Source organism: Gekko japonicus, unplaced genomic scaffold, assembly GCF_001447785.1.
Source record: "Gekko japonicus isolate JY-2015 unplaced genomic scaffold, Gekko_japonicus_V1.1 scaffold787, whole genome shotgun sequence".
Taxonomy (NCBI): Eukaryota; Metazoa; Chordata; class Lepidosauria; order Squamata; family Gekkonidae; genus Gekko; species Gekko japonicus.
In genome coordinates, this window is record NW_015174866.1 from 376,497 (window position 1) to 402,161 (window position 25,665).

Below are 25,665 nucleotides of genomic sequence, written 5' to 3' on the forward strand. Positions count from 1 at the left end.
ATTCTGTCCTGCCTTTCCTGCAAAAGGCCTATTTCTAGAATCCCTGGCCTTGTGTTGCCATTTTCCCCTGAAGGATCTATTGTAAGCCTGTCTATCCATTCCTCTGAAGTCCCGAAAGGACTGAAAACGCTTTCTAGTTTTCCCTTCCTTTTTCTTTGAAGGCAAGACCTTCATCTTATCTGATCCTTCCACTAGATATCTATCTAGACCTTCTCCAAATAGATTAACTTCCCTAAAGGGCACCTCCACAACCTTTGGTCTGGCAGACTGGTCTGCATCCCAACCTCTGAGCCACATATTAAGCCTGGCTGTAACACTACAGGCCATGGCCCTAGCAGCTAATTGAAGTGCGCCTAAGGATGCGTCTGCAGCAAAAGCAGTGGCCAAAGCTATCTTTTTCAGCTCATCCTTTAAGCTATTAGGGATGCCACTATCTGCAGCAGTGAGATCAGAGGCCCACGTATATGCCGCCCTGGCAAAAAGGGAACCAGTGGCAGACACTTGCAATGCTCTAGCTGACGCTTCAAAATCTCTCCTCAAGGCTTTCTCAACACGCTTGTCACAATTATCCTTGGGAAGACCATCAGCGTCCATAGGTAGAAGTGATGTAGAAGCGAAGGAGTTGATAGGGTCGTCCACCACTGGTAACCTAATCCGCTTTGTGGCCTCTGGAATCAATGAATAAATCTTGGAGAACATAGGATTATTAGTTTTAGGATTAGCAGGATGCTCCCATTCAGCCATGATAATATTAAAGAAAGAAGCAGGCAAAGGTACCCCTGCAGCATTAATTTTAGGTTTGGGAATGGCCTTGCCAGACTCAACACGGAATTCTGCTGCCTCAGTATCCTCCTTAGTCTTAGGCGTGTAAGAGAGTTCTAGAGCTCTCATAACCTTAGGAAGCATCTTGTTACACAGATCCAGTGGAAAGAGTCTAGACTGAATGAGAGGGACTGCCTCTTCTTCCTCGTCAGAAAGTTCTCCTTCCTCCCTGGACGATGCAGAAGTATCAGCCCCAGATTCATCCTCCATATCACTGAATAGAGGACTATTTTCCTCTTCCCTGGGAAGGGCTTTCCTGTCCTTTTTCTTGGGAGGGGGACTGTCTAGAGAACTACTGAGTCCTTGTCTTTTGTTCCCACTGGATTGGCTGGAGTCTGATTGTACAGCCATTTTTGGAGCTCCTTTTTCATTTCAACTTTCAGCCAAGATAGCAGATTAGACTGAGCTTCCTCTCTAGATAAATCCACTTCCAAATCATCCTTATTGTGAATCTGAGAGAACTCTATATCATCTGAGGTAAGAGAACTGGAAAGGCCAGCCTTGTCAGCCATTTTCTAGAACCTGAAAGTGATCCACCATCAGCTAGAGGCATGAAATGGCCACCTTTCCCTCCAGTAACTCAGTTCTTAAACATGATAGGGTGGGTGGCATTCTGCATAAGAAATGCACTTTCAGCCCAAGACCAATAGAAAGGATAGAGGCCACTACCTCATTTAGGTCTCCCACCAGTACCAGCCACGTGTGCTACACCAGCTGAGAACTGTGAATAAAAAGGGAGGGGGGGTCCTTTTGCACGAAAAAGACACCAAACACGGGAGAAATTGGACTAGGCCAGTACTACTGGCCCGTATCATCCATTCCCCCCACGTCCACGGCCTGAGCCGAAGCTACCTACCGTGGTTCAGTCAGTCTGAGAGCTCTGCACAGAGCTACAGAATCACAACTCCAAAGAAGCTGAGGGTGATAGGAAAAAACACTAGCTCCAGCACGGGATCGCGCCAGTCGAAAGACTGCGCCACCCGTGTTCTCTCCGCCCCCGCCTTTCTCCCTCTGCTCATCCGATCAGAACAGAGGGGAACAGTTGTTCTACAGCGCTGCTTCTAGCGCCTCGGCGGGGCGGGCTCTCCGGCTGCCGCGTCCGATCGGGGAACTACCAATGCTGCCGACAGCCGTTCTCCGCTCTCAACAGGAGAACCTGGAGGGGTGGGGAGGTAACCAGATCCTTTCCCCGTCTCCCCAAGACCAACTCACTTGCTCTTCTTTCTTCACCTTTATCTTCAGGGTCTTCGTGCTCTCTAGAGCACAGCCAAGACGTCCTGCTTCGAAGGCAGGGCTGGAAGAACTGGGGAACCAGAGGACAGGCCCCTCCCCTCCAGGATCAAGTTTGGCCAGCCCTGCAAGTGGAGAGGAGGAGCCAAGTCCCAGGAAGTGATGCATTAAAGGACCACCCCACTCCCAGGACCACAGAAGAATGAGACCTTGTTGGGCTGGGCCATGTGTGTCATAAAATGTAATGCCAGGTAGCGGAGATATAAACTTTATAAAGCACACAAACACAAAGGTTTTTTTTACTTAAAATAAAAACATGCTTAAAACATTAGCACTCTTGCAATATTTTGTTTATTTAACAGTGTCTGATAACTGACACCTCTCGCTTTGAATTATTGCATCAAAATATCTGTGCTGTTGCAATCTTGAGTATGCTGTTCAGGTGTGTATCTCTTAAGCTGCAAACCTACAATGATGCAGCAGCAGCAGAACTAGAAGAAGAAGCAGAAGGACAGCCAGTTCCACTGCGTACCTGATAGAAACCCTCTGGGGGCCTGATTCGGCCCCCGGGCTGCATGTTTGACACCCCAGCCCTAGATATTTTTATCAAATGTCAACAATTCATGGTCACTGTATCTCTGTTTAAGTGTTCCGCCAAATAAGCCATACAGGACCTTTAAAAAAATAACAACAACAACAACAACAACAATAATAATAATACAAAATTTAAAGAAAGAGAAGCATTCAGTTACAGCAGAAAAGAAAAGCCAAAGAGCCTTATCCCAGAAGGGATGCATATCTGATATCCTCAGAAGTTCTGAGAGAGAAATTCCACATCAGCTTCTTTCACAAGAAGGTTGCAGTGATACCTTAAACCCCAGTCTATTGGAACACACCTCCAGCAGATAGATAACAAAGTAAGTAACAGATGAAATGCTGACCCAGTAAGATCCATTTTGTGGTACTAGGACAAACAAAAGCCGTCTTGACAGGCATAAGGTGATGGCCAGGTAACATCAATGACTTCACCTAACATAATACAATCTGGGACAGGAATTTGCACCACAATAAAGAGACCACACTCCCATCTGGATACACCAAACAATTATCCACCTGTTTTCAGAATAGTCTCAATTCCCCCAACAGACAGGTAATCCTGGATGACAACTACAACTGAAGCTTTGTTTCTTAAATTTTATGTGTTGGTCCATATAAAAGTACATTTAATTTACAAGCTCTTTGAAGGACAGAGTGAGCAGTGTAGTGGCCAACTTTACAGATGTTACCAAATTATTCAGATTGGCAGATCTGTGCTTCAAGAAGATTTCTTCAGACTGGGTATGTAGGCAGCCACATGGCAAATGAAATTCAACATAGGCAAGTGCAAGGTGACCTACAGTGGAACCTAACATTCTTATGCTTGTAGGGGTAGGATAATTAAATTTTTATTAAGGAAAAAAACCCTTATTTTGATATGAAACCATATTCTATATTTTCTTTCTTTTCTTTCTTTCTGAAATGCGTTTCTGATAGAAATCCTTTGCCAAGCTTCTGGTAAAGCATAGAAGCTTGCTTGTGAAAACTTGCTTGCAGAGGACAGCAGGAAATCAGTAGCTTCAATGCTTAGACACCTGTTGCATAGAGAACAGGAACCAAACCTATAGTACTAAGACCGCAATGCTTAGCAACACTTAGCAACGAGGCCAGCTGTTGTCAACTTTTGCAAGAACAGAGAAGCAGAGACAAGTTTCAAAACTGCAGACATTTTTCTGAGAAACGATGTACCTGCTAAAGTACACAACGGGAAAGGGGTTTACCCAGAAGGACAATGGTTAAGCTTCGCTGGAACAGTGTGTATGCTGAGTTTCAGAGAAACTGGCTTGCAGGTGGCAAAGAATCACGGGAAGCTTTACTCTTAATTTACGAAATTTGGAAATTAATGGAGTCTGGGGAAGAGGAGGGAGCTTCGGAATGTGGTTTATGATATGCAGGGGCATTTTCAGTAGGCATTTCGTGCAGCCTGTACCTCTGGACACCTCAGCCTATGGGCGCGGAGTGTGAACCACAAACCGACGGGTCATAGGCTGTGTTTTTGCATGTAATTATGTGAATGTATTATAAAACATCATGTAATCAATGCTTCGTGGAGCTCCCGGCTACGGAAGCCTCCCTCTTGTTACTATATAGTAAAGAAGTTAAACTTTCACTCTGACTTGGTCTTGTAATTATTGAGACAAATATTTTTGTCCCCAACATGCTGATGGATCTCAGTTGAGAAATGGTGACTGAGAAAGTTCTTGGCGATGTAGTGGATAGCTCAGTGTTAGAACATCTTTCCTATAAAAAAAGGCTTAAAAGTCTAGGGCTTTCCAATTCAGAAAAATGTTAACTATGTTGGAATGTGAAAAGAGGTTTATAAAATGAATAGACTGGATAAACCTTTTCTCATTCTCCCATAATACTAAAGGGCACCTAATGAAATTGTTTGGCAATAAATCCAGAATGGATCAAAGGAAGTTCTTCTGACAATTAAAACAATATTAAGGTTTTTACAATGATTTAATTTTAGCACAGACGTTTGTTCAATTCTTAAAGATATAATCTCTTTTATCGTTAATCAATTATCGCTAATTTTAGGAACGTTCTTGTTTACTCTTTAAAGAGAGAATCCATCCAACATTCTGTAATATTGATGTTTTATTGTCTGCTTCTATATTTGAAATAGGTAATACATCTGATTTTATTTGTTGTACGTAACAATTCATAATATCTGACAAACCTGATGAATCTATATTTTACCCCTACCCTTTCTTCCCCTTCTTTAGGTAGGTAGGTAGGTATCGTATATGGCCATAAACCTTCACAATATCAAAACACTCTCAGAAAATATATACATTGGCAAAATCGGAACCTTAGTTCACTGCTGGTGGCAGTGCACCCACATAGAGGTATCCTGGCGCAATGTAATATCCCAAATACACCTCATCACCAATGTTCCCTCTAAGCTGAGTTAGTGTGAGCTAGCTCACGGTTTTTGAGCCTCCGGCTCACACATTTTTGTCTTAGCTCAGAAGGAATGGCTCCAGAGCAAACCAGTTTATGCAGCAGCTAAATCACCTGCTCACAACTTTCATGCCAGGAGCTCACCAAGTAGAATTTTTGCTCACAAGACTCCACAGCTTAGAGGGAACATTGCTCATCACGGGATATGAAATTCCTTTCAATCCAGCATTGATCTTTCTTGACCTCTGGGGCCCAACCAATATTCCAAAAATCAGATGTGAACTGATTTCCAATCTTCTTGTAGCTGCAAAAACGTCTTTTGCATCTACATGGAAGTCAAACCTGACTCCCACACAATCCAGCTGGTTTAAAAAAGTCTGGAATCACTTCATTATGGGCAAGATTACAGATCGCCTACAACAATCAGATCTCTTCCCAAAAATCTCTAACCTCGAGGAGAAATGGATTCCATTTTTAGAATTTGTAGCAAACTATGACCTCCAACCCATAAGCCTGTTTATCTCAAACTGATTCTTCTCTAATCTACTTTCTCTTCCACATTGACTATTCGTGAACATGTGTGTGATTTTTGAAGCTAAGATTATTCTGATTGCTGATTATACCTCTTATATAATTCGTAAGGTAACGATGCTCACAGTATTTGTATCTTTTCCTACTCGGAACATCTATAGATTGTTAAAACAAGGTTTGTGTATGTTAAGTTTTGTCTTTTGTTCTGAACTGGTCTGAATGTATGAAAAATGCTTCTCCAAGAATACTATGCTCTGTTATGCTTTGGAAAAATTAATAAAAATTAAATTAAAAAAGAAAATATATACATTAACATAACAGAATGTTTCAAACTCTATTAAAATGTATAAAACTCCTGTTAAAATTATCTTGAACCCTTCTGTATCCCACCTTTTATTAAAGAAAATAATCATAATAAAAGAATTAAAAAGGAAGTTCTTCTGCTTAAAGTAATTAAACTGTGGAATTCACAGCCTATACATATAACGATGGCATAGCTGGCTTTTAAAATGGAGATTATACACATTCATGGAAGATAGGTCTATCACTGGCTAGTCGTCATGATAACTAAAGGGAACCTCTACACCCAGGGGCAACAAACTGCCGAATGCCAATACTGGGAGAAAGCATCATACCTCTATGGCATACTGTTGGCCCTTCAGGGCACCTGGATGGCCGCTGTGTGAAACAAGACGCTGGATCACTGGCCTGATCCACAAGGGCATCTCTTACACTCCAACATTTTCCACAAGCCTTCAAAGTTTGCCCATTAGTAACAGAATCACTTGCCCACAGTTACCTATTGCTAAAGCCAAATCCTACTTACACTTATGTGGAAGCAAGTCCCATTAATTTTAGTGACTCTGAGAACGGACACTTGTATAAACTGAACTAGTGTTTTTCTGGTCATTCACATGGCACAAATAACTGAAGTTTACAGTCCTGTACAGAATTATTTGGGAAGCAGATCCCATTGCAAAACTGAGACTTATAACGGAGTAGATGGAATCAGCTTCAGTCCTATTACCCTTAGTTGGATATAAATCCCAGTTGGATATTAACCCCAGAGTCTGAGCTCAGTAGTGTCGAGGGGATTCTACACTCAGCTGTAGAATCCTAGAAGCTTGTAGAAAATGTCTCAGCAGCAGTCCTGCTCTGATGCAGTCCCATGTGGGACTGCACAGAAGACATGAAGATGAATGGCCCTTCCCATGTTCCTTCAGGGTCCAGCAGTCCTGAGGTGAAGAGGGAGGGGAGCCATGAGTGCATGGAAGAGGTGGTACTTTGCTTGGAGACCGTGACACCAACCTCAGCCCCTTCCCCCTTGAGTGTCTCCTTCTGCCTCCCCCAGACATAGGTGCCTGACCCAAGCACTTCACAGGAAGTGGCTCTACAGAGAGCCATCAATCAGTTAACTGTGCCATACTGCCTTCTGCAGAAGACAGAGGGCCCCTGTTATTCCCAGAGCCAGCTGTGCAGAGCTAGGGTCAGCCGGGGGAGACATCTAGCTTACTTCTCCACTTCTGGGCTGAGGAGCCTTTGGAAGAAGCCACATGTGGTGTGAGTTGTTCTGCAGCAGCCTCCGCCTCCAGTGCTCTTCTCTCCAGGATTCCAGCAGTCGAGGGTGGGCACCAGACATCTCTGACTGAGACAGTTGGTGCAGCTGGTAGCAGAATGCCTAATGGTGGGCAGAAGCAGGCATCCAAGTGGGTCATTCACCTGAGTGGGGGTGGGCCATGTTGTGTTAGACAGGGTGAGAAGTGCCACTGGGCCGTTTACCACCAAGCCTGGACTATCAGGACTCTAAAGTAAGGCAGTGAGTGAAACCCTGTGCCACCTGCCTTGCAGCTTCCTGGTGTACTTGGGAAAATGGGGGATAGCTCAAGTTTCTATTATATGAAGATGAACAAACACAACAGAACAAAACCACTGGCCACTCTAATACCACATGGTTTTAGAATGATGGGGTGGAGATGAATGATAACAGAGTAAGTACTACATGCTAGGGCTCCCCCAGAAGAGGCATTTTGTTTTGGTTATAGAGCACCAGTTTCCTACTAACTTTCCCATGGACTACGTTACCATACTTTACGCTTTATGTGGTTGATTTTACTCATAGTCTCCTACAGGGGTCATTTCGTAGAAAAAGAGCTGCAGGAGCTCATTAGCATACCTAATGTGCTATTAGCATAATAAGCTCATTAGCATATTCCACGCCCCCTGAAATCACCGGAAGTGATGTCAGAAGGGGAAGCAAAAGGCGGGGAGGCATCTTCAAAAGCCTCCCCTTCCCTTCCCCAGCTGTCCTGCCAAGGTGGACTGTGTGTGATTTTTGAAGATGCCTCCCCCCCCTTTTTTGCTTCCCCAACTGGCCTGCTTCTGGACCCCCCCGCCCTCTCCTGGCTCGCCTGCCTCGGTGGGCAAGCCAGGAAGTGCCGGGGAGAGAGCTGGGAGACATTTAAATGCCTCCCCGTGCCTTCCTCGGGCAAGCGGGTGAGCCTAGGAAGGTTCCTAGAGCCTGCCCCCCGCCCTCTCCTGGTTCGCCTGCCTGGTAGGCGAGCGAGGAAGGGCCAGGGAGAGAGTGGGGAGACATTTAAATGCATCCCTGTGCCTTCCTCGGCTCACCCGCCCAAGCGGGTGAGCCGAGGAAGGCTCCTAGAGACCACCCCCACCCCCTCCTGGCTCGCCTGCCTGGCGAGTGAGCCAGGAAGGGCTGGGGAGAGAGCGGGAGACATTTAAATACCTCCCCGTGCCTTCCTCGGCTCACCCACCAAAACGGGCGAGCCGAAGAAGGCACCTAGAGCCTGCCCCCCACCCCCTCTTGGCTTGCCTGCCTGGCGGGTAAGCCAGGAAGAGCTGGGGAGAGAACGGGCGAGCCGAAGAAGGCTCCCTTAGAGGGGCCCCCGCCCTCTTCGCAGGAGTCGCGCCGCAGCGGTAGTGCGATGTTTCCATTACATTCTATGGCCCCACAGAATATAATGGAAAAATCGTGCCGCTCATGCAGCGCGACTGTAGAAAAAAGGAGCGTTGTGGCAGGGCTGCCGGAGCGGTGCTCCGGTGTGCTCTGGCCCCAAATGACCCCTGGTCTCCTAACAACTCAAAAACAAGTTTCACTTGTCATTGCTGTGGCCTTTTGCTGCATACCCCTTCAGTCACTAGAGACTTTTCTTTAGCCAGGTGACCAGGAAAGGGGCTACCTACAAGCTTTACTTATTTTCCAAGTGGAAAAAAGCATATACAAGAATTGCTCTAGGGCAACAATATTCGATGGCTCAGGAGCCACATGTAACTTTTGTTCATCCACCTATGGCTATTCTAAGCACCATTCCCCAGTCTAGCAGCACTTCATGTTCCAGGAAGATTGACAAGGCCACTGCCCAGTCAGGCTTGTGGCTTACATGTTTTCCATCTTGAAATGCTAGATGAACTAAAGGTTAGGTAAGTGGCAAGCTTCCCTGCACTACAGTTCTAATGCCAGGGATGGGACGGCATATGCTTCCTAACAACCTCACATACATACACTTCTCTGCACCCTCCATGCTATCAGTCAACCACCTGGGTCACTATCAGGAGAAGCTGGCCACAGAGCAGAGGTGTTAAAGCAAATACTATGGCAACCACCCAAGGAAAAAAGAAACCTGGTTGTAGTGGGGTGGTGATGGTTTTATTACCCTTTTCCCATGATGAGCTTGCTCTCCTCTGGCCATCTCATGCTGAAAAGAGAGCAAGAAGGCAAAGATGGAAATCCATCCCATCACTTCAGACACACAGCAGTGGTAGGTAAAGACAATCCTACAAGCTCAGAGGTATTCTGGAAATTAGAAACGTTTCAGTTATATACTTAATATTAATAGCGTTTGGTGGGGTGACACAATGGACATATCGTAGTCATGTGACTCTTCTGGTTGATGGTCATTGTGAATGTGGCTGTCAGAGCCACAGAATGAGCAACAATGCTATTATAGCCTCCTGATCAGCTATCTGCCTTCTTGAGCAAGTCTGTTCTTCACAGACTATAGATGGATAAACTACAGCAGACAGTTAGCACACATAAACCACTGGGAAAAGTAAGAGCTCCTCACCCATGACATTCCAGATTTAAAATAAAAAGAAACACCATTGTTTTCCTCAGAACATTTCCAAGACCATACTGATAAAGTCAGTTGCATGCTTAGAATTAAAAGCAGCAGCACTCACCTCTGTTTCAGATTTAATCCGTTTCCATAACAGCTGACAAGTATTGAATCGTAGCTCACTGTCCTCTGAGTCATTATTACCTTCACAAAAATAGTCAGCTAGAAAAACAAGCGATTAAAAAAGATGGCCATCATGCTTACTCTTTATAAAACAGCTTCCTGGATTCAAGGAATGCATAATTCCTGTGCTGAAGGATCTGCCTTTCGATGCCCATTTGTTTCTGGTTTCAAGTCAGAAAGCTAGTTCTTACTTCAAGGCCCTTTGAAGCCAGGGTTCTTGAAGGACTGCCTTCTCCTGTACTGTCCAGTTAAGATCCTCTTCCCAGAAATCAATAATTCACAGGGCTGAAGCCAAAGGAGTGACAGTTTTTCAATACTATGGCAACACTGAAAACAATTAAATGTTTCACCATGAGTCTACAGCATGACTAGGGATGGGCATGAACCAGGAAAATGCAGTCCGTGGCTGAACCATGAACCAAACCACAAACCGAATTGGGACGTTTGTTTGGGAACCAAACTGGTTCGTGGACCTGCAAACTCCACTGAAAGGGACTGCAGGCCCTTTAAGTGGCATTTGCAGAAAGCCTGAAAAACAGTTGAGCAAGGGGGAACAGACTGATCCCCACTGCTTAGCTGTTTCGGGCTGTCTTGTGTAGTCCATTTAAATTTTAAAGCAACTGCAAAAGACAGCCCAAAAAAACAGCTGAGCAGCTGGGAGTCACTCATTAAAGGGACTGGAGGAGACAGCCAGAAAAACAGCTGAGCAACAGAGAGCATCTCCCACCACTCAGCTGTTCTGGGGCTTTCACAGGGAACAGAAAGCAGGAAACAGAAAGCTTTCTGCTCTATCCATGAACCACCAGAAACTGCTTTAAAAGTTCATGGAAGTTTGTGACAATAGACCCGTCACGAACTGTGGTTCCCAAACGATGAATAGTGCAAAATTCATGAGGAATTTTGCTTCAGGGTTCAGTTTGCGCTCATCCCTACGCAAGACCCAATCTTTTCAAAAACAGATTAAATGCCACAACCATTATTTTCCAGACACCTTCAGAGATGTTATATTATCTGCTGTACTAGGGTATCCAGAAAAGACATAAAGGCACCATTATGTAAACCAACACGATTAACAGAACTCTCTAATAAAGATCTATCACATAGTCATCCATACTAACCTGGTGAAGATAGCTTCCTCTTCTTAGACTCTGGCTTGAACACAAAGCAACCCTACAAGTAAACAAGACACAAAGGAACCATGGACAAATAGTGAATGTTTTATCAAGATTCTAGACTCCTGGCATAAACAACTTCAGGAGGATACCACAGTTATTTTACACTTAATCTCACATTGAACAACCACTTATTAATCCAGATTTGATGGCTGGTTGTTTACCAATTAATAATTGAAATTGCTTCTCCATGTTTCATTTCTTGCTGCTGTATGGAAACACTAGTATTGCAGCCTAGTTCCACTGTTTGAAGCACTATTCTTTACCTGGTTAAGGATATTTCTAATTTAGGATGAGATTTAGTAAACAATGCAATCACATGTGTGTTTTTATGAACAATCAGAATTCTAACAAAAATGAAAACCAAAGAAATGGACTCTGCACTGATGGCAATATTTGGCTAAACTGCACAAACTCCATATTGACTCTCTGGAGACTGGCAGAAAAATAAGTGACATACATTTTTAACAGTTGTTAAAAAAGTAAAAAGTGTAGTAGTCTAATTTTAAAAGAGGCTTTTTAAATGGACTCTGGTATGCCCCACAAATAGATTTTAAAATATCTTCTTACAAGTTGATGCCTAAATAATATTAGAAATGAACAGTCCTTATTGCACTGAGCGCACATTCTCTGGATCTCTTCCTCTGGGTGTCTGCAGGTGAAGGCGGCCTTGACTGCTTCACTCCCCCTCAAACAGCCTGTTCCATATTAAGAACAAGCATTTCAGTCCAGTAATCTGCCCTCTACCAAGATGTTTAAGCTCGAAGGTTTAAAGAGTTATCTTCTAAGAGTTAATTTTTTTCTTTACTTCATTTATAGCACACCTTTCTAACACTAGAGGAGGATTACAAAATATAAAGTCAATGCAATCAGACAGTATAAGACATCCAATGAACAATGCGACATACTTAGGACCACAGAATCAGAAGACAACACAGAGAGAGATGTACTCAGAATTACAACAAAACTCTTAGGCAGAGATGCAAAACTGTTCTGCTGACCATTTATTCTCCTTCTAGATAGTCTGAGAGAGCTTAGACCTGCTGTTATCATTCCTAGTTTAGATCACAAACATGCACAGTTGCAGCAAAGGTAAACCCTTGTCTAAACTAGAAATGGTATCTATGGACTGCTTCCAAAAATGATTTTATCTTGGTTCTAAATCTGGAAGTTCAAGGCAACAGGAGGTCAGCCACATACTCAGGAAGCCTTTCTGCTGCAAAAGCAGACTTGTCCCAAAGTCTGCCTGGCTAGCCCCCCACACATCTGAGGCCTTTAAAGAGGAACAAATCCAGCCCTTCAAAACTTTGATCTTCTGTGCAGGAACACATCAAGGTCTGCATAGGCCAGCCACCAAAGCGCTCCTTCCCAGCTTTCCCATTCCTCTCTATAGAAAGCTGAAGGGGAGCCCCTCCCCCTGGAGCGAGAGGTGCGTTTCCCCACCCAAACAGTCACATGCTCCTGGGAGAGCTCCCTTCCCTCCCTTGGTTCTTTTCTTGCCGCCATCGAGCAAAGACATACTTACCAGCTTCTCCATATCTCATTGTGACCTTGGTAGAATTATGTCTCAGAAGATGCTTTTTAAGAGATGTTCCCAGTGTGGACTAAAATGACTTGCTCCGATGGGCATCCCCTCTGTCTCCTTTGCCTCGGCGAAGGACACAATACTGTCAACTGAGAGCACTGCCTCCAGTTCACACCAAAGGCAAGGTCCGATAGAGCAGCACGACTCAAGGCTAGCCTTTGGGGAGGAAGCCCTTTCATGCCCTGGTGGAGTGTTGTACTCTAACCAGTAAGTCTCCTTCCTTTACTGACCAACCGTCGCACCCACCATCAATCATATCAGTTCCTTCGGGTCCAAATTTGGCTCCAGTCTGACGTCATTCTGAACTGCCTAGACAGTCTTGCTCTGCTTTGGAAGCACCCCCTAAGAAGGCGGAGGCAAAATCCAAACATAAAGAGGGGCACCGCAATAAGTGTCATATGGCCTCTAGGTGCTCTCCAACCTCAGCCCCCTTGTTGATCCTAATGGATCCAACACTATTGGTTTCAGCATCAGTTCTGGAAATCTCATCTCCAAGAACCCCCACCACCACTGCAATCCCTGGCTCCATCCTTTTCAGAGGGTGAGACTGAGGCTAATTCCAAGCTGCTTCCACAGACTCAGATGGATCCAACTTCAGTTTCGCAATTCACTCAGCCAGTTCTATGGCCTTCCGTGGCCCCTCCTCAACACTGGCAACAGTATCCCTTCTGTGGTATACATCAGTCCTGTTGAGCTGGAATTGCCACAATGACACTGGGTTCTTCTGGGCTTGCAAAAATGCCCCCTTCAGCTTCTACTAAAGAGATTTTCTGGTTTGACCTTAGTCTTGTTGGGTTTGCAATACCACAGTGGCACTGGTTCTGCTAGGCTTGCAAAATGCTCCCCACCTTCAGTTTCTACTGCAGAGATTCTCTGGAATTTTGATTCTGTTCTGCTGGACTTCTATTGTCCTTGTTTTGTTTTGTTTTTGGTGTTTCCCCCCTCTCTGTTGCCTCAGAAGGTCAGACCAGAACTAATGGGTTGAAATTAAATCAGAAGAGTTTTCGGCTAAACATTAGGAAGAACTTCCTGACAGAGTGGTTCCTCAGTGGAACAGGCTTCCTCAGGAGGTGGTATGCACTCCTCCTTTGGAGGTTTTTAAACAGAGGCTAGATGGCCATCTGACAGCAATGCTGATTCTGTGAATTTAGGCAGATCATGAGAGGGAGGGCAGGAAGGGTTGCATTAGTGCTTAGTTCTTGAGGCCCTTCCTTACACGCCCAGGGAAATGCTGATTGCCACTTTAGGGTCAGGAAACAATTTTTCTCCAGGCCAATTTGGCTGGAGATCCTGGAGGTTTTTTGTCATCTTCTGGGCATGGAACAGCGGTCACTGTGGGTGTGGAGGGGAAGGTATCTGTGAATTTCCTGCTTTGTGCAGGGGGCTGGACTAGATGACCTTGGAGTTTCCTTCCAACTCTATGATTCTAAGGCATTTTCCCCTCCACTGGAAACAATAGAGGATGGGGGCACCTCCTTCTGGGACCCATAGAATTGGACTCCCTCATCCAATCTTTTTATCTTTTTGAAACTTGGGGGGGGGCTGAAACTTGAGGAGAGGCACCAGCAGCTACGCCGGATTGATTGTCCGTTATAGTCTATGGGGCCCACTGAATATAATGGTCCCCATAGGCTATAATGAAGCTGGGGGAAAATGATATATTTTTTTTGCACAACCATTATACTTTTCAGTATGATCTGTAAGCTGCCATGAGTCACAGGGAAAAGTGGGATATAAATATTTGAGTAGATAGCTTGGGCAGGTTGATACATTTAAGCAACTTCCTGTTTGTTAGGTAAAGCAGTGATCTAACAGTGATTGTTCCACCTCTGTTATACTAAATCTATAATTTATTGTATTTTGTTAAAAAAACCCCACCAAAGTAGACTACAAGAGTTCCCCCCCCCCAAGTGCTGGTACATAAGAACATAAGAGAAGCCAAGTGTTGGAACAGGCCAATGGCCCATCCAGTCCAACACTCTGTCACACAGTAGCCAAAAATACCAGGTGCCATCAGGAGGTCCAGCAGTGGGGCCAGGACACTAGAGGCCCTCCCACTGCCCCCCCCCAGCACCAAGAATACAGAGCATCACTTGCCACAGACCGAGACTTCCTATCTGTACCTTGTGGCTAACAGCCACTGATGGACCTCTGCTCCATGTTTACCCAATTCCCTCTTGAAGCTGTCCATGCTTGTAGCCACTACCACCTCCTGTGGCAGTGAATTCCATGTGTTAAATCACTCTATGGGTGAAGTACTTCCTTTTATCCATTCCAACCTGACTGCTCAGCAATTTCATTGAATGCCCATGAGTTCTTGTATTGTGAGAAAGAGAGAAAAGTATTTCTTTCTCGATCTGCTCTATGCCATGCATAATCTTGTAAACCTCTATCATGTCACCCCTCAGTTGTCGTTTCTCCAAGCTAAAGAGCCCCAAAGCACTTTAACCTCTCTTTATAGGGAAAGTGTTCCAACCCTTTTATCATTCTAGTTGCCCTTTTCTGCACTTTTTCCAATGCTATAATATCCTTTCTGAGGTGTGGTGACCAGAATTGCACACAGTATTCGAAATGTGGTCGTACCATCAATTTGTTTTCTAAGGCTCAGCGCAGGGTGACATTCCAAGACCAGGCCTACCAATATAGTGGACTGGGGTGGGTAGACCTGTTCTCTGGAGGCCTGGTTACCAATGTAGTAGAAAGGGGGGGGTAGACTTGTTCTCTGGAGGCTTCGTCTACCCCCATAGAAGACAACATTTTCTGTTTCTGTTTGCTGTTATGTTTGACTTATTCTTAAAATATAGTTTAAAAGAACTAATTCTGAGATTTTTACAAGGTTATGGAAATAATCTAAAAAACTAATTTAGGCAATAGTCAAATGTAGACGTGCTCACAATTTTAAAACACTATTAACTTTTTTCACTCACGAGGCAGAATTTTTGCTCACAGCACTGTGGAGCTTAGAGGGAACACTGCTTCCAACACCTCTAAGGGTTTCCACTCCAGATTCTTCCTGGTCCCAAAGAAGGATGGGGGGCTCCAGCCTATCCTAGATCTAGAGGAACTTAAACTTTTTTCTGATGGATAAAAGGTTTAAAATGTTAACTTTCTGCAGTGTTGCCTTTTTTGGAATTAAACACCTGGTTCATTGTACTAGATTTGATGGACGCTTACTTTCATGCTTTACCATGCACCCAGATCACTGCAAATTTCTGTAATTTAAGTTCTGCAGCATAGTACACCAGTATACAGCACTTCCTTTTGGGCTTCTTATGGCCCCATGTGTTTTTAAGAAGTGGATGACTGGGTGGTAGCATATCTTAGATCTTGGGGCTGTACTATCTATCCCTAACTTGATAATTGGCTGATTACTGACCCTTCTAGGGGTTCTTCTCTTACATCATATCTCATTGATTCTTTTTAAATTTGTTTTTATTGAATTTCTTATATTTAAGAACAAAAATTGTCATCATAGTTATATATTTGCAGATATCTTCATATAGTTCAAAAGATATTTATATATACATTGTTATATATATTAGCCAAAACATATAACTCTTCATTACATTCAACCAATATTTGATTCTTTTAACAATTTATAAAAACCACACCAATAGTTTTCAAATACATCCGAGTTTTTTTCTTCGATAATGACGGTTAGTTTCTCCATTTCTGCTATATCTAGTAACTTATAAACAACTTATTTAGTAGGAGTGTTACTATCTTTCCATCTCTTTGCAAATACAATTCTAGCTGCTGTCAGTATTTACATGATTAAATATACCTTGTTTTTCTTAAATAGATCAGGTATTATATTTAACAAGAAACATTCTGGTGTGAATGGAATTTTTTTGATTAATATTTTATTACTAATTTCCTTTATCATAATCCAGTATTTTTTAGCTTTGTTACACCTGTTACATGTGGTAAAAAGTACCATTACTTTTGGGGTACCGAATGCAGCCTTACAATGTGCTACATAAACAGCTGTGCCAGTTTCTTAGATGAAGGCAGTTGTTTGCAGGGGATGAAATGTTCTTGTTTTGAAAAGAGATCTACTACCACCCAAATCACTGCTGACTCAATGACTTCTTCCCTCTGGCTGGCGTGCTGGGGAAGGTGCTAAAGCACATCAGTTAGGAAATTGGACTTTCCCGAGAGGTGCTTAAGTGTAAATTGAAACTTGGACAAAAATTCCACCCAGCACAATTGTTTAGCATTGAGGCATTGGGGGGTATGCAGCGCCTCCAAGTTCTTACAATCAGTCCATGCTCTGAACAGCACCCAGACTCCCTCCAACCAGTGTCTCCAAGTCATTAGAGCCAGTTTAACTGCAGCGGCTTCTTTGTCCCAAACTGCCCAGTTCCTCTCAGTCTGAGAACTTTTTCAACACATACACAAGGGGGTACAAATTCCTATCCTCCCCCCTTTGCAGGATCGCTGCTCCCATTGCCACATTGGATGCGTCCACTTGCGCCCCAAAGGACTTATTTTCACCAGGGTGCCTTAAAATGGGCTCGGAAGTGAACAGAATCGTCAGCCTGTCAAAAGCCTGCTGGCACTCTGGGGTCCACACCAACTTGTAACTCGGCTTGTGACTTTCCAGTCCCTTTCCCTTGGTTTTTAACAGGACCACCTGTGTGACATTGGGGATGAACAGATGGTAGAAATTGGTGAACCCGAGGAATGATTGTAATATGCCTCCTTGTTTGGGGGGCCTCCCACCCCAATACACCCTGAATTTTGTGGGGATCCATACCCAGATCCCTCCCGGAAATACAATATCCTAAAAAGTCCAGCTCCTCTTTATGAAATTCGCATTTAGACAGCTTCGCAAACAGGCAGTTCTTACAGAGGGCTTTTAGCTTTTCTCTGATGAGCTGCACATGTGACTCCTTATCTTTTGAATAAATCAAGGTATCATCCAGATAAATCAGGACCCCCCTGAATAAATATTTATGCAACACCTCATAGATCAAGTTCATGAACACCCACAGGGCCCCCATGAGTCCAAATGGCATCACCAAGTATTCAAACTGCCCAAGAGGGGTGCTAAAGGAAGTCTTATGTTTGTCACCTTCCCTGATGCGCAGCCAGAACTAGGCATCTCTCAGTCCAACTTAGTAAAGATGCAGCCCTGGGCTGCCTCTGCCTACAAGTCCTTAATTAGTGGGAGGCGGTAGGCATTATACATGGATACAGTGTTCAGGCCCCGGTAGTCTGTACACAGTCTCAACCCCCCATCCTACTTTTTGCAGAAAAGCATTGGAGCAGCAAAAGGCAAGGCTGCCGGCCGGATAAACCCCTGACAAGATTTTTGTCAATGAACTTTCGTAATTCCTCTTTCTCTGCTGGGCTCATGGAATAGAGTTTCCCCTTAGGCATTTTGTGGCCAGGCAAAATTTCAGTGGCACACTCAGTCTTCCGATGAGTGGGAAGTTCATCCTCCTCCCTCCTCAAATACTCCTGAGGAATGCGGTTCAGATCCTCTCGAACCAGGCATAATCACTCTGGCACCAAGCGCAGTGCCTCCCCCCATTCTGGGTTCGTTATGCTCTTTGCAGTGGGGGTCCAAAAACAAAACGCTCCCACACTCCATTGGACATAAGGATCGTGGGCCCAGAACCAGGGACTCCCCAACACCATTGGGAACTTGGTCGAGGGGTTTACGACAAAGGACCGCAATTCCCAGTGGGAGCCCACCCCTACTGGTAGATAAACTGTGCGGTATCTACAAGGCTCCTCCTTCATTGGTGTCCCATCCATCTGGGAGAACACTAAAAGTTCCTAGTTCATGCACCTTAGCCCCCAGCCTCATCACCAGGGCCAGACTAATTAAATCCTGGGTGCACCCAGAGTCAATAAGGGCCCACACCCTGATATGTGTACCCACGATGGAACTGACTACAGTCACAGTCATGTAAAAGAGGAGGGAAGGGGTTCTCACTGATTCAAGTTTCATTTAGAAGCCATATCAACTTCACACATTTTGGTGGAGGGCAAGATTCTGTTTTCCCACAGGTCTTCTCATTTGTTCCTCAAAGAGCTGTTCAATATGTCCCTACCTTCAATGCCCATAAGTTCCCCAATGGTCCTTAGTTTTAACCCAGTTGATATCAGATCCCTTTGAACCTATAACTATCGCCTCGCTAGAGGCTTTGTAAGTTAACTCCTTTTCCTGATGGCTATCACATCAGCCAGGAGGGTTGGGGGGTTGGCTGCCCTCAGGGCAGACCTCCCCCCATTTACACAGTTTCACGCTGAAAGGGTGGTGGTAAGACCAAGTTTGAGTTTTTTGCCTAGGACTGTGTTCCTGTACCACATGCAGGACACTGCTTTACCTGTTTTCTTCCCTTCCCCAACTTCTGAAGCAGAAAAAGCATTGCATAAGTTAGACGTTCAAAAAGCTTTCTTGTATTATTTACACAGAAGAAACCCTTTCAGGAAATCTGTGCATTTATTTGTGTGTTATTTGGGCCCTTGAAAGGGTAGGGCCACTTCCTCTCCAATATTTTCTAGGTGGATCACGAGAGCTATTTGATGGTGTTACAACCAGAACAAACAGCCATGACTGCTGATGGTTCGGGCCTATTCAACTAGGGCGCAGGCTGTGTTGGCTGCATTCTTGTGCGGCACCCCGCTGATGGACACATGTAGAGCTGCAACATGGCTGCCTCTGGATACCTTCATGAAGCGCTATGCGGTCAATGTCGACACCAGAAGGGAGGCTTCAGTTGGCAAAGCTGTCTTGCATTCTCTCTTCCAGTGAGAGCATCACACCTGTCTCTCAGTGAGTACCTTTGTAGTATCCAAATGTGGGACTGTACAGAAGACTGAAGATGAAAACACTGTTGCACTTACCTGTAACTGTTGTTCATCAAGTTGCCTTCTGTGCAGGCACACATTCCCTCCCTCCTTTCCCGCTGTGAGCTCTCTTAAGAGGTCAGGGTGCACTTGGTGGCTGGAGAACCGAGGGAGGGAAGGAAGCCCATCCCAGAAGCACACAGCCATTTGATCAGGAAACAAGGGGGAGGGGCTCCCCTTCAGCTTTCTATGGAGAAATGGAGAAGATGGGAAGAAATCCTCTAGTGGGTGCCCTGCGCCATCCCGAATGTGTGCCTGCACACAAGACAACTTGATGATCAACAGTTACAGAAACTTGCCCCAAACAGCTATCCCCAGCATGGTGTAGTGGTTAAGAGTGGCAGAGCTGGGTCTGATTCCCCACTCCTCCACATGAAGTCATCTGAGTGGCCTTGGGCCTGTCATAGTTCTCTCAGAACTCTCTCAGCCCCACCTACCTCACAAGGTGCCTGTTGTGGGAAGAAGAGGAGAAGGAGATTGTAAGCCACTTTGACACTCTTTAGGGTAGAGAAAAGCAGGGTACAAAAACCTACTCTTCTCCTTCCGTTGTCTTCTCTGCTCCCTGCTCAGCTTCTCTGCTTTGTAGCGTTGGCCACTGGATATCTGAATAGATGTGCAACTTTTTTTTTAAAGTTGCTTTGTCAGCAGCAACACAAAGATCTTCACTTTGTGACTGAAGGTGCATGCAAGAGAATATTTGTAAACTACATGCTCATTTTAAAAAACATCTTTTTAAACTGAGCTTACAGTTATGCATGACTTTACTTCCTAACTTTTGTGGTTAGCTCCACCTGTTGTGGCAGCCATTTTGTTCTTGTGCCCACAGCACCGTGTGTCAGAATTCCAAAGGTGCTCATATGCGCAACAATAACAAAAGGTTCAGAACCCCTACATACATCCCCCTCACCTTCAGATATTAAAAGAACGATGGAAATGGCTTTAGGTCCGCATTGGAGAGAAAGGTGGAGTTAAATAAACAAATATAAATATACATCTAAGCAAAAATAAAAGCAGTCTTATATCTACCTTCTTTTAATCACACTGTTTCTTAAGACATTCCCGAGCATCAGCACAGAACTTATTTGAATTTCCTGATCTTCCCTGAAGTCTGTATTTTAAAACACCTTATTCCTGGTCCATCTATATCTGGCCCCACTACCCAAACCATTTTTTCCTATTCACAATTAGTTATTTTAAGGTGCATACTTAAGCATACATAATTTAAAATTTAAAATGGTAAGCTGAACTAGGTTATAAATAGGCAGTGGTAGCGACTGGGCTGTTTTGGGACAGGATCTTCTCATTCCGCAGCGTAACTTTTTAAAGGACATGCTCTGATATGCTTAGTAGCTGCCAGATACCCAACAGATGAAGCCTCCCCTCATAACTACATCTCCGTATGAAGAAAACTGCACCTTTAGAAATATTCTACTACCACATACAAGCGCAATACCGAGGACACGCAAAACTGTAACCTACCCTGTTTTGTTACATTTTGGATAAACAAACTCTTTATTAATTTATGCAACAGCCATCACACCAGTGTAGGATGAGATGTAACGACAAAAAGTTCTAAAGTAAAAAAGAAAAGTTCAGCGATCATTCCCCACGTAAAGCAGTGCTGTTTCAGCTGAAAAATTAAGGCATCCCTGACGTCCTAAGAGAAGATGTAACATACGGGGGTGGGGTGGGAACAAAAACGAGCAAAAAACTTCACTGAGCACATGTGCGCATGCCCAGCCCGGCCATAACGATCATTGCGCGTGCAGCGTCTAGCAGAAAGGGGATTTTTTTCTACACAGCAACAACATAACCTATGTATCAAAAAGTATATATCAAAACATGGTGCGCTCGCTCGTGGCCGCCACGAGAACAAGAATAATACGACAACGCCCTCCTGACTCACCTTAGAGACCGAACACGTGCTCATGGTAAAGGTCCGAGACCGGTAAAGTGCCAGCCTCTATTGACCAAAGCTCAAGAAACCTCCCCTCCCTTTTCTCCGGGTACTTTACACACATGCGCACTTCTGAGGGCCAATTACACGACTCTTTCTAACGTCGCACACAAATAGCGTCCCTTCGCAAAATGGTTCAACCCAGTTTTATTTGTTTTCCGCAAAAGCTCAAACTCCACCCCCAGTCTCTATATGGGGCGAATTCTTCCGCACATGATAGAATCCGGCTAATGGCGGGTGGCTCCGCCTTTTGTGGGCTGGTTCATGAACTGTGTTTTGGGAGGGAGGAGGAATTGAAGAGGTAGTAGGGCTGCTATGGCGGCGAGTCGTTTTCGAAGGCATATCGCTGCTCAGGTAGTGTGTAACCAATGACATTCGGCCTTTGGGAATTACAGCCTCCTTCTCCTTCCCTCCTATTGCAGTTGGTGTCGTCCAGCACGTCACTTAGAGCTTAGGAAGAGCTTTGTGCTTTCCTGTGGGTGGGTGTGTGTGTTTGGCGGGCAGCTTTAAAAAGCGGGTGGACTAAGCGGGAGCTACATTTAATATGGTAGTGTCATGTGCTAGGAAAAGAGCAATGAATTTGGTTGGAACCCGACTGGGAAAAGGTGCTGCGCACAGATATCGTTTATTCTCTATTGATGTGGGTGGTTTCCTGGAGTTGGTTAAGATTGCAGTCCTTTGTGCATGCCCCGTTGAATACCGCGGGCTTTCTGAGTAAGCGTGCGGGGGATCAGGATGCACAGGGACCAGAAGCCGAATGGGGAGTGCACTCTGTATAGAAAGGCGCTGTTAATCCTTGCCTGGGTCCAGCCTTTCAGGCATCCCAACACTACAACCAGTAGCTTGCCTTATAGTCTGTTCCACTGTCCAGCCCTATGCATGTGAATTTGAAAGCAAGGCTCAATGAGCTTTACTTGTGAGTAAACGGATAGAGGAGTGGGTATTGGCTCAGGCTCTTGTCTTGGCTGCAGCTCTTTGCAGTATATACAACAGTGGGATCACAATGTGCAAGGTACAAGAAAAATCAAATGGTCACTCTGACAAAAATTGTCAACCAATAAAACAATCATTTATAACCTGTTTGTATCTGAATTTCTTATTGAGACGTCAGTGAACTTCTAAGACAATGCCAGTTTTTCTGATTGGAGTTTCTCAAAGGCCTCAAAATATTAAATATAATTTACAATCTTTACATATGTTCATACAGGATATATTAAGTCTGAAAGCAATAAATGAAGGACAGAAATCCTATGAACACATCCATTTTCACATAGAAAATATGCAATGCAGTCCCGCACTTCAGCCTTCAACGTGAAAATTGGCAATTGCTGTTGAACCAATCCAGCCAACAAACATCTAGATTTCTGCCCATTTCATTCATAGATTTCTTCATATGTAATGGCTAAAGACTGTAAATTATATTTGATATTTTGAGCCTTTGAGAAGCTCAGTCAAATTGGCATCATCTTAGATGTTCATTGACTTGTCTCAATAACACAAACAGGTTATAAACAATTGTTTTATTAGTTGACAATTTTTGTCAGAGGGATTTAATTTTTTTTCTTGTATTTTCAAAAACGGCAAATGATTCATATCTCCTCTGCTTAAAAATGGATTGCAGGTAATGGATTTGAAACAGGGATTTAAATTTTTTTCTTGTATTTTCAAAAATGGCAAACTATTCATATCTCCTCTGCTTAAAAAATGGATTGCAGGTAATGGATTTGAAAGGAGAAAGTGTATTGCGATGAAATAGAAGTAGTGAAAATAATTACACTCGTTTGGAATGGCAGTTTAAAGTAGCCTTTGAAGTTGTGGGGCTAAAATGCTGAAACTGCTCCCGGCAGTTCTATAACCAGGAAGCAAACCACCTGCAGTGGAGCCTTTAGTGTACCAAGCAGAGGTTATCACGCTCCGGAGCAGAGACGGAGCTCCATATTACAAAGTCATGAATAACAATCAAAGGCCCAGAGTGCAAAGAATGGTGTACGTCTTGCCATTGGAATTATCACATACCATTTGTCTGAAATGGCTTAAAATACATTTAACTTCATTTATATAATATATCCCACCCTTCTCAAAGCAACTTACATCATTTTCCTCTCTCCTGTTTTGTCTTCATAACAACCCTGACAGGTAGGTTAGGCTGAGAAAAGGAAAGAGGTCACCCAGCAAGCTTCCATGGCAGAGTGGGGATTTGAACTTGGGTCTCCCAGATCCTAGTCTGGTACTCTGACTTCTACCAAAATGTGGTCTGTCCGACTTCACTTGTAGAATTGTCGCATTAAACGATAAAGCACATCACAGTTTAAAATGCCATATAGGTGACATGGCTGTTCTGGAGGGTGTGGATTTGCATGGATGATGATGTATTTCTGTGACCCGCTCTGGTCAGATTAAAAACCTGGGCATACCCCAATGGGAATGTTGGCCAGGAAGAAGAAGAAGAAGAGATTGGATTTATACCAATGTTGGCCAGGAGTGCCAGTTTTCATCTTTAACTTACTTGTCTTCTCACTTCTAACCTTACCGGATTTGATCCATACATCAGTAACTTCCAGGTTTGCTTGCTTCTTTATGTGGAGCTGTCTTTAAAGACTACTTGGAAGCTTCAGCTGTTATCTGGGGTGAGATGACACAAACACAGAACCAGTTCTGAATTGTATTGCTTCTGGGTTCAATTGAAAGTGCTGGTATTTGTCCTTTTTATGGAGTACATTTTTATCACACCCTGCTTCCAAGGATCTCGGGAGTATATGTTGCCCTCGTGGTTTCCCATTTACACTCACAAGAGCCCTATGAAGAACGTTAAACTGAAAGAGAGAATCACTGGCCCAGGGCCACCCAGTGAGTTTCATGGCAAAGTGGGGATTTGAACCTAGCAGTCTAGCCACCACAGCACACTGGCTGTCTTTAGAGTAATTCATGACCAGGCACCCATATACTTGGAAGATCCTCCTCCCCAGCCCACTCACTAGTTAAGGTCCAGCCATTGGCAATGTCATTTCTCTGTCATATAAAGTCAGAGTGCCAGCATGAAAACTTGATTACTTATAGCTCCATCCCTCTGGGGTTGTGTTACAGAGGAAATTGGGAAAGCCAGTTTACTTTTATGTTTTTGCAACAATGCAAGATACTCCCTTTCACAGGGAATTTTTATTGAATTCTCTTTGTTTTGCTGAGATGTTAGCCCTTACACCAGAGGGTTTCTATCAGGTCCTCAGTGGAACTGGCTGTCCTACTTCTTCTTCTTCCAGTTCTTCTTCTGCTGCTGCTGCTGCTGCGTAGGTTTGCAGCTTACAGATACACACCTGAACAGCATACTCAAGATTGCAACAGCACAGACATTTTGATGCAGTAGTTCAGAGCAAGACACTGTGTTAAACAAAGTATTGCAAGAGTGCTAATGTTTTAAGCATGTTTTTATTTTAAGTTAAACCCTTTGTGTTTGTGTCCTTTATAAAGTTTATATCTCCGCTACATGGCAGTACATTATGACACACATGGCCCAGCCCAACAAGGTCTCATTTATGTCAGATCCGGCCCTCATAGCAAATGAGTTTGACACCCCTGCCTTAGACATTCAGTGTGGGTGAAATGTGCTTGTGTGCATAGGGGAAGTTTGAAATTGGTGCCAAGCTCCACCCCCAATCACACTTGTTCATTGGAAAATGCTTGTACACCTGTGCTTACATAGGATCCATACATACAGGGGTTGTTTCATAGAAAAAGAGGTTCAGGAGCTAATTAGCATAACTCATTGGCATATGCCACACCCCCTGACATCACCGGAAGTGTGTCAGAAGGCAACACCCACCACTCAGACGCCACGGGACTGTTTTGGGTTTTTTTTGTTTTTTGAGCCCCCGAAGGGGATTTTTTATTATTTTTTATCACTACAAAAACTACAACAGAAAAAAAGGGAGGGGAAACTACATATACGGGATAAAGTAAAGAACCCACTAAAAGCCCAAGAGAGGAGATCCTCCAACTAGCTTAGTAACATCAAGTCTTCTAATCACTGATCCCTTCATAAACTGAGTCAAACATTTATAATACTTTTCCTTTTAAGCTTAAGTTTAACTGTCTAGAAACAGTACGCCCAATCATCCCATAACAAAAGTCTCAAAGGCACATTTCAGAGTCCCTCAGCCTTTACTTCTCCTTTCCCTTTCTCTTCCGCAGCTTGTAAGGACTTTTTGGGGCTGCTGCCCCTTGCTCAGACAGAGAGTCCTCTCTGGAAGA

General features: G+C 44.1%; 2 protein-coding genes across 2 annotated transcripts in view; one reads left to right on the forward strand and one right to left on the reverse strand.

Annotated features, from left to right (window-relative positions):
* Positions 1 to 21,536, reverse strand: part of ORC3 (origin recognition complex subunit 3) — an 87,622-nt gene extending 66,086 nt beyond the window's left edge. The window contains exons 1-3 of the mRNA XM_015424743.1: positions 21,370 to 21,536; positions 10,961 to 11,012; positions 9,784 to 9,881 (exon numbers count right to left, since the gene is read on the reverse strand). Of these exons, the coding sequence (XP_015280229.1) occupies positions 9,784 to 9,881; positions 10,961 to 11,012; positions 21,370 to 21,393 (174 nt within the window). The 5' untranslated portion in view covers positions 21,394 to 21,536. The remainder of the gene's footprint in view (positions 1 to 9,783; positions 9,882 to 10,960; positions 11,013 to 21,369) is intronic.
* A 199-nt stretch (positions 21,537 to 21,735) lies between these two features.
* RARS2 (arginyl-tRNA synthetase 2, mitochondrial) overlaps positions 21,736 to 25,665 on the forward strand; it is a 38,636-nt gene continuing 34,706 nt past the window's right edge. Inside the window, exons 1-2 of the mRNA XM_015424744.1 lie at positions 21,736 to 21,774; positions 22,628 to 22,731. Of these exons, the coding sequence (XP_015280230.1) occupies positions 21,736 to 21,774; positions 22,628 to 22,731 (143 nt within the window). The remainder of the gene's footprint in view (positions 21,775 to 22,627; positions 22,732 to 25,665) is intronic.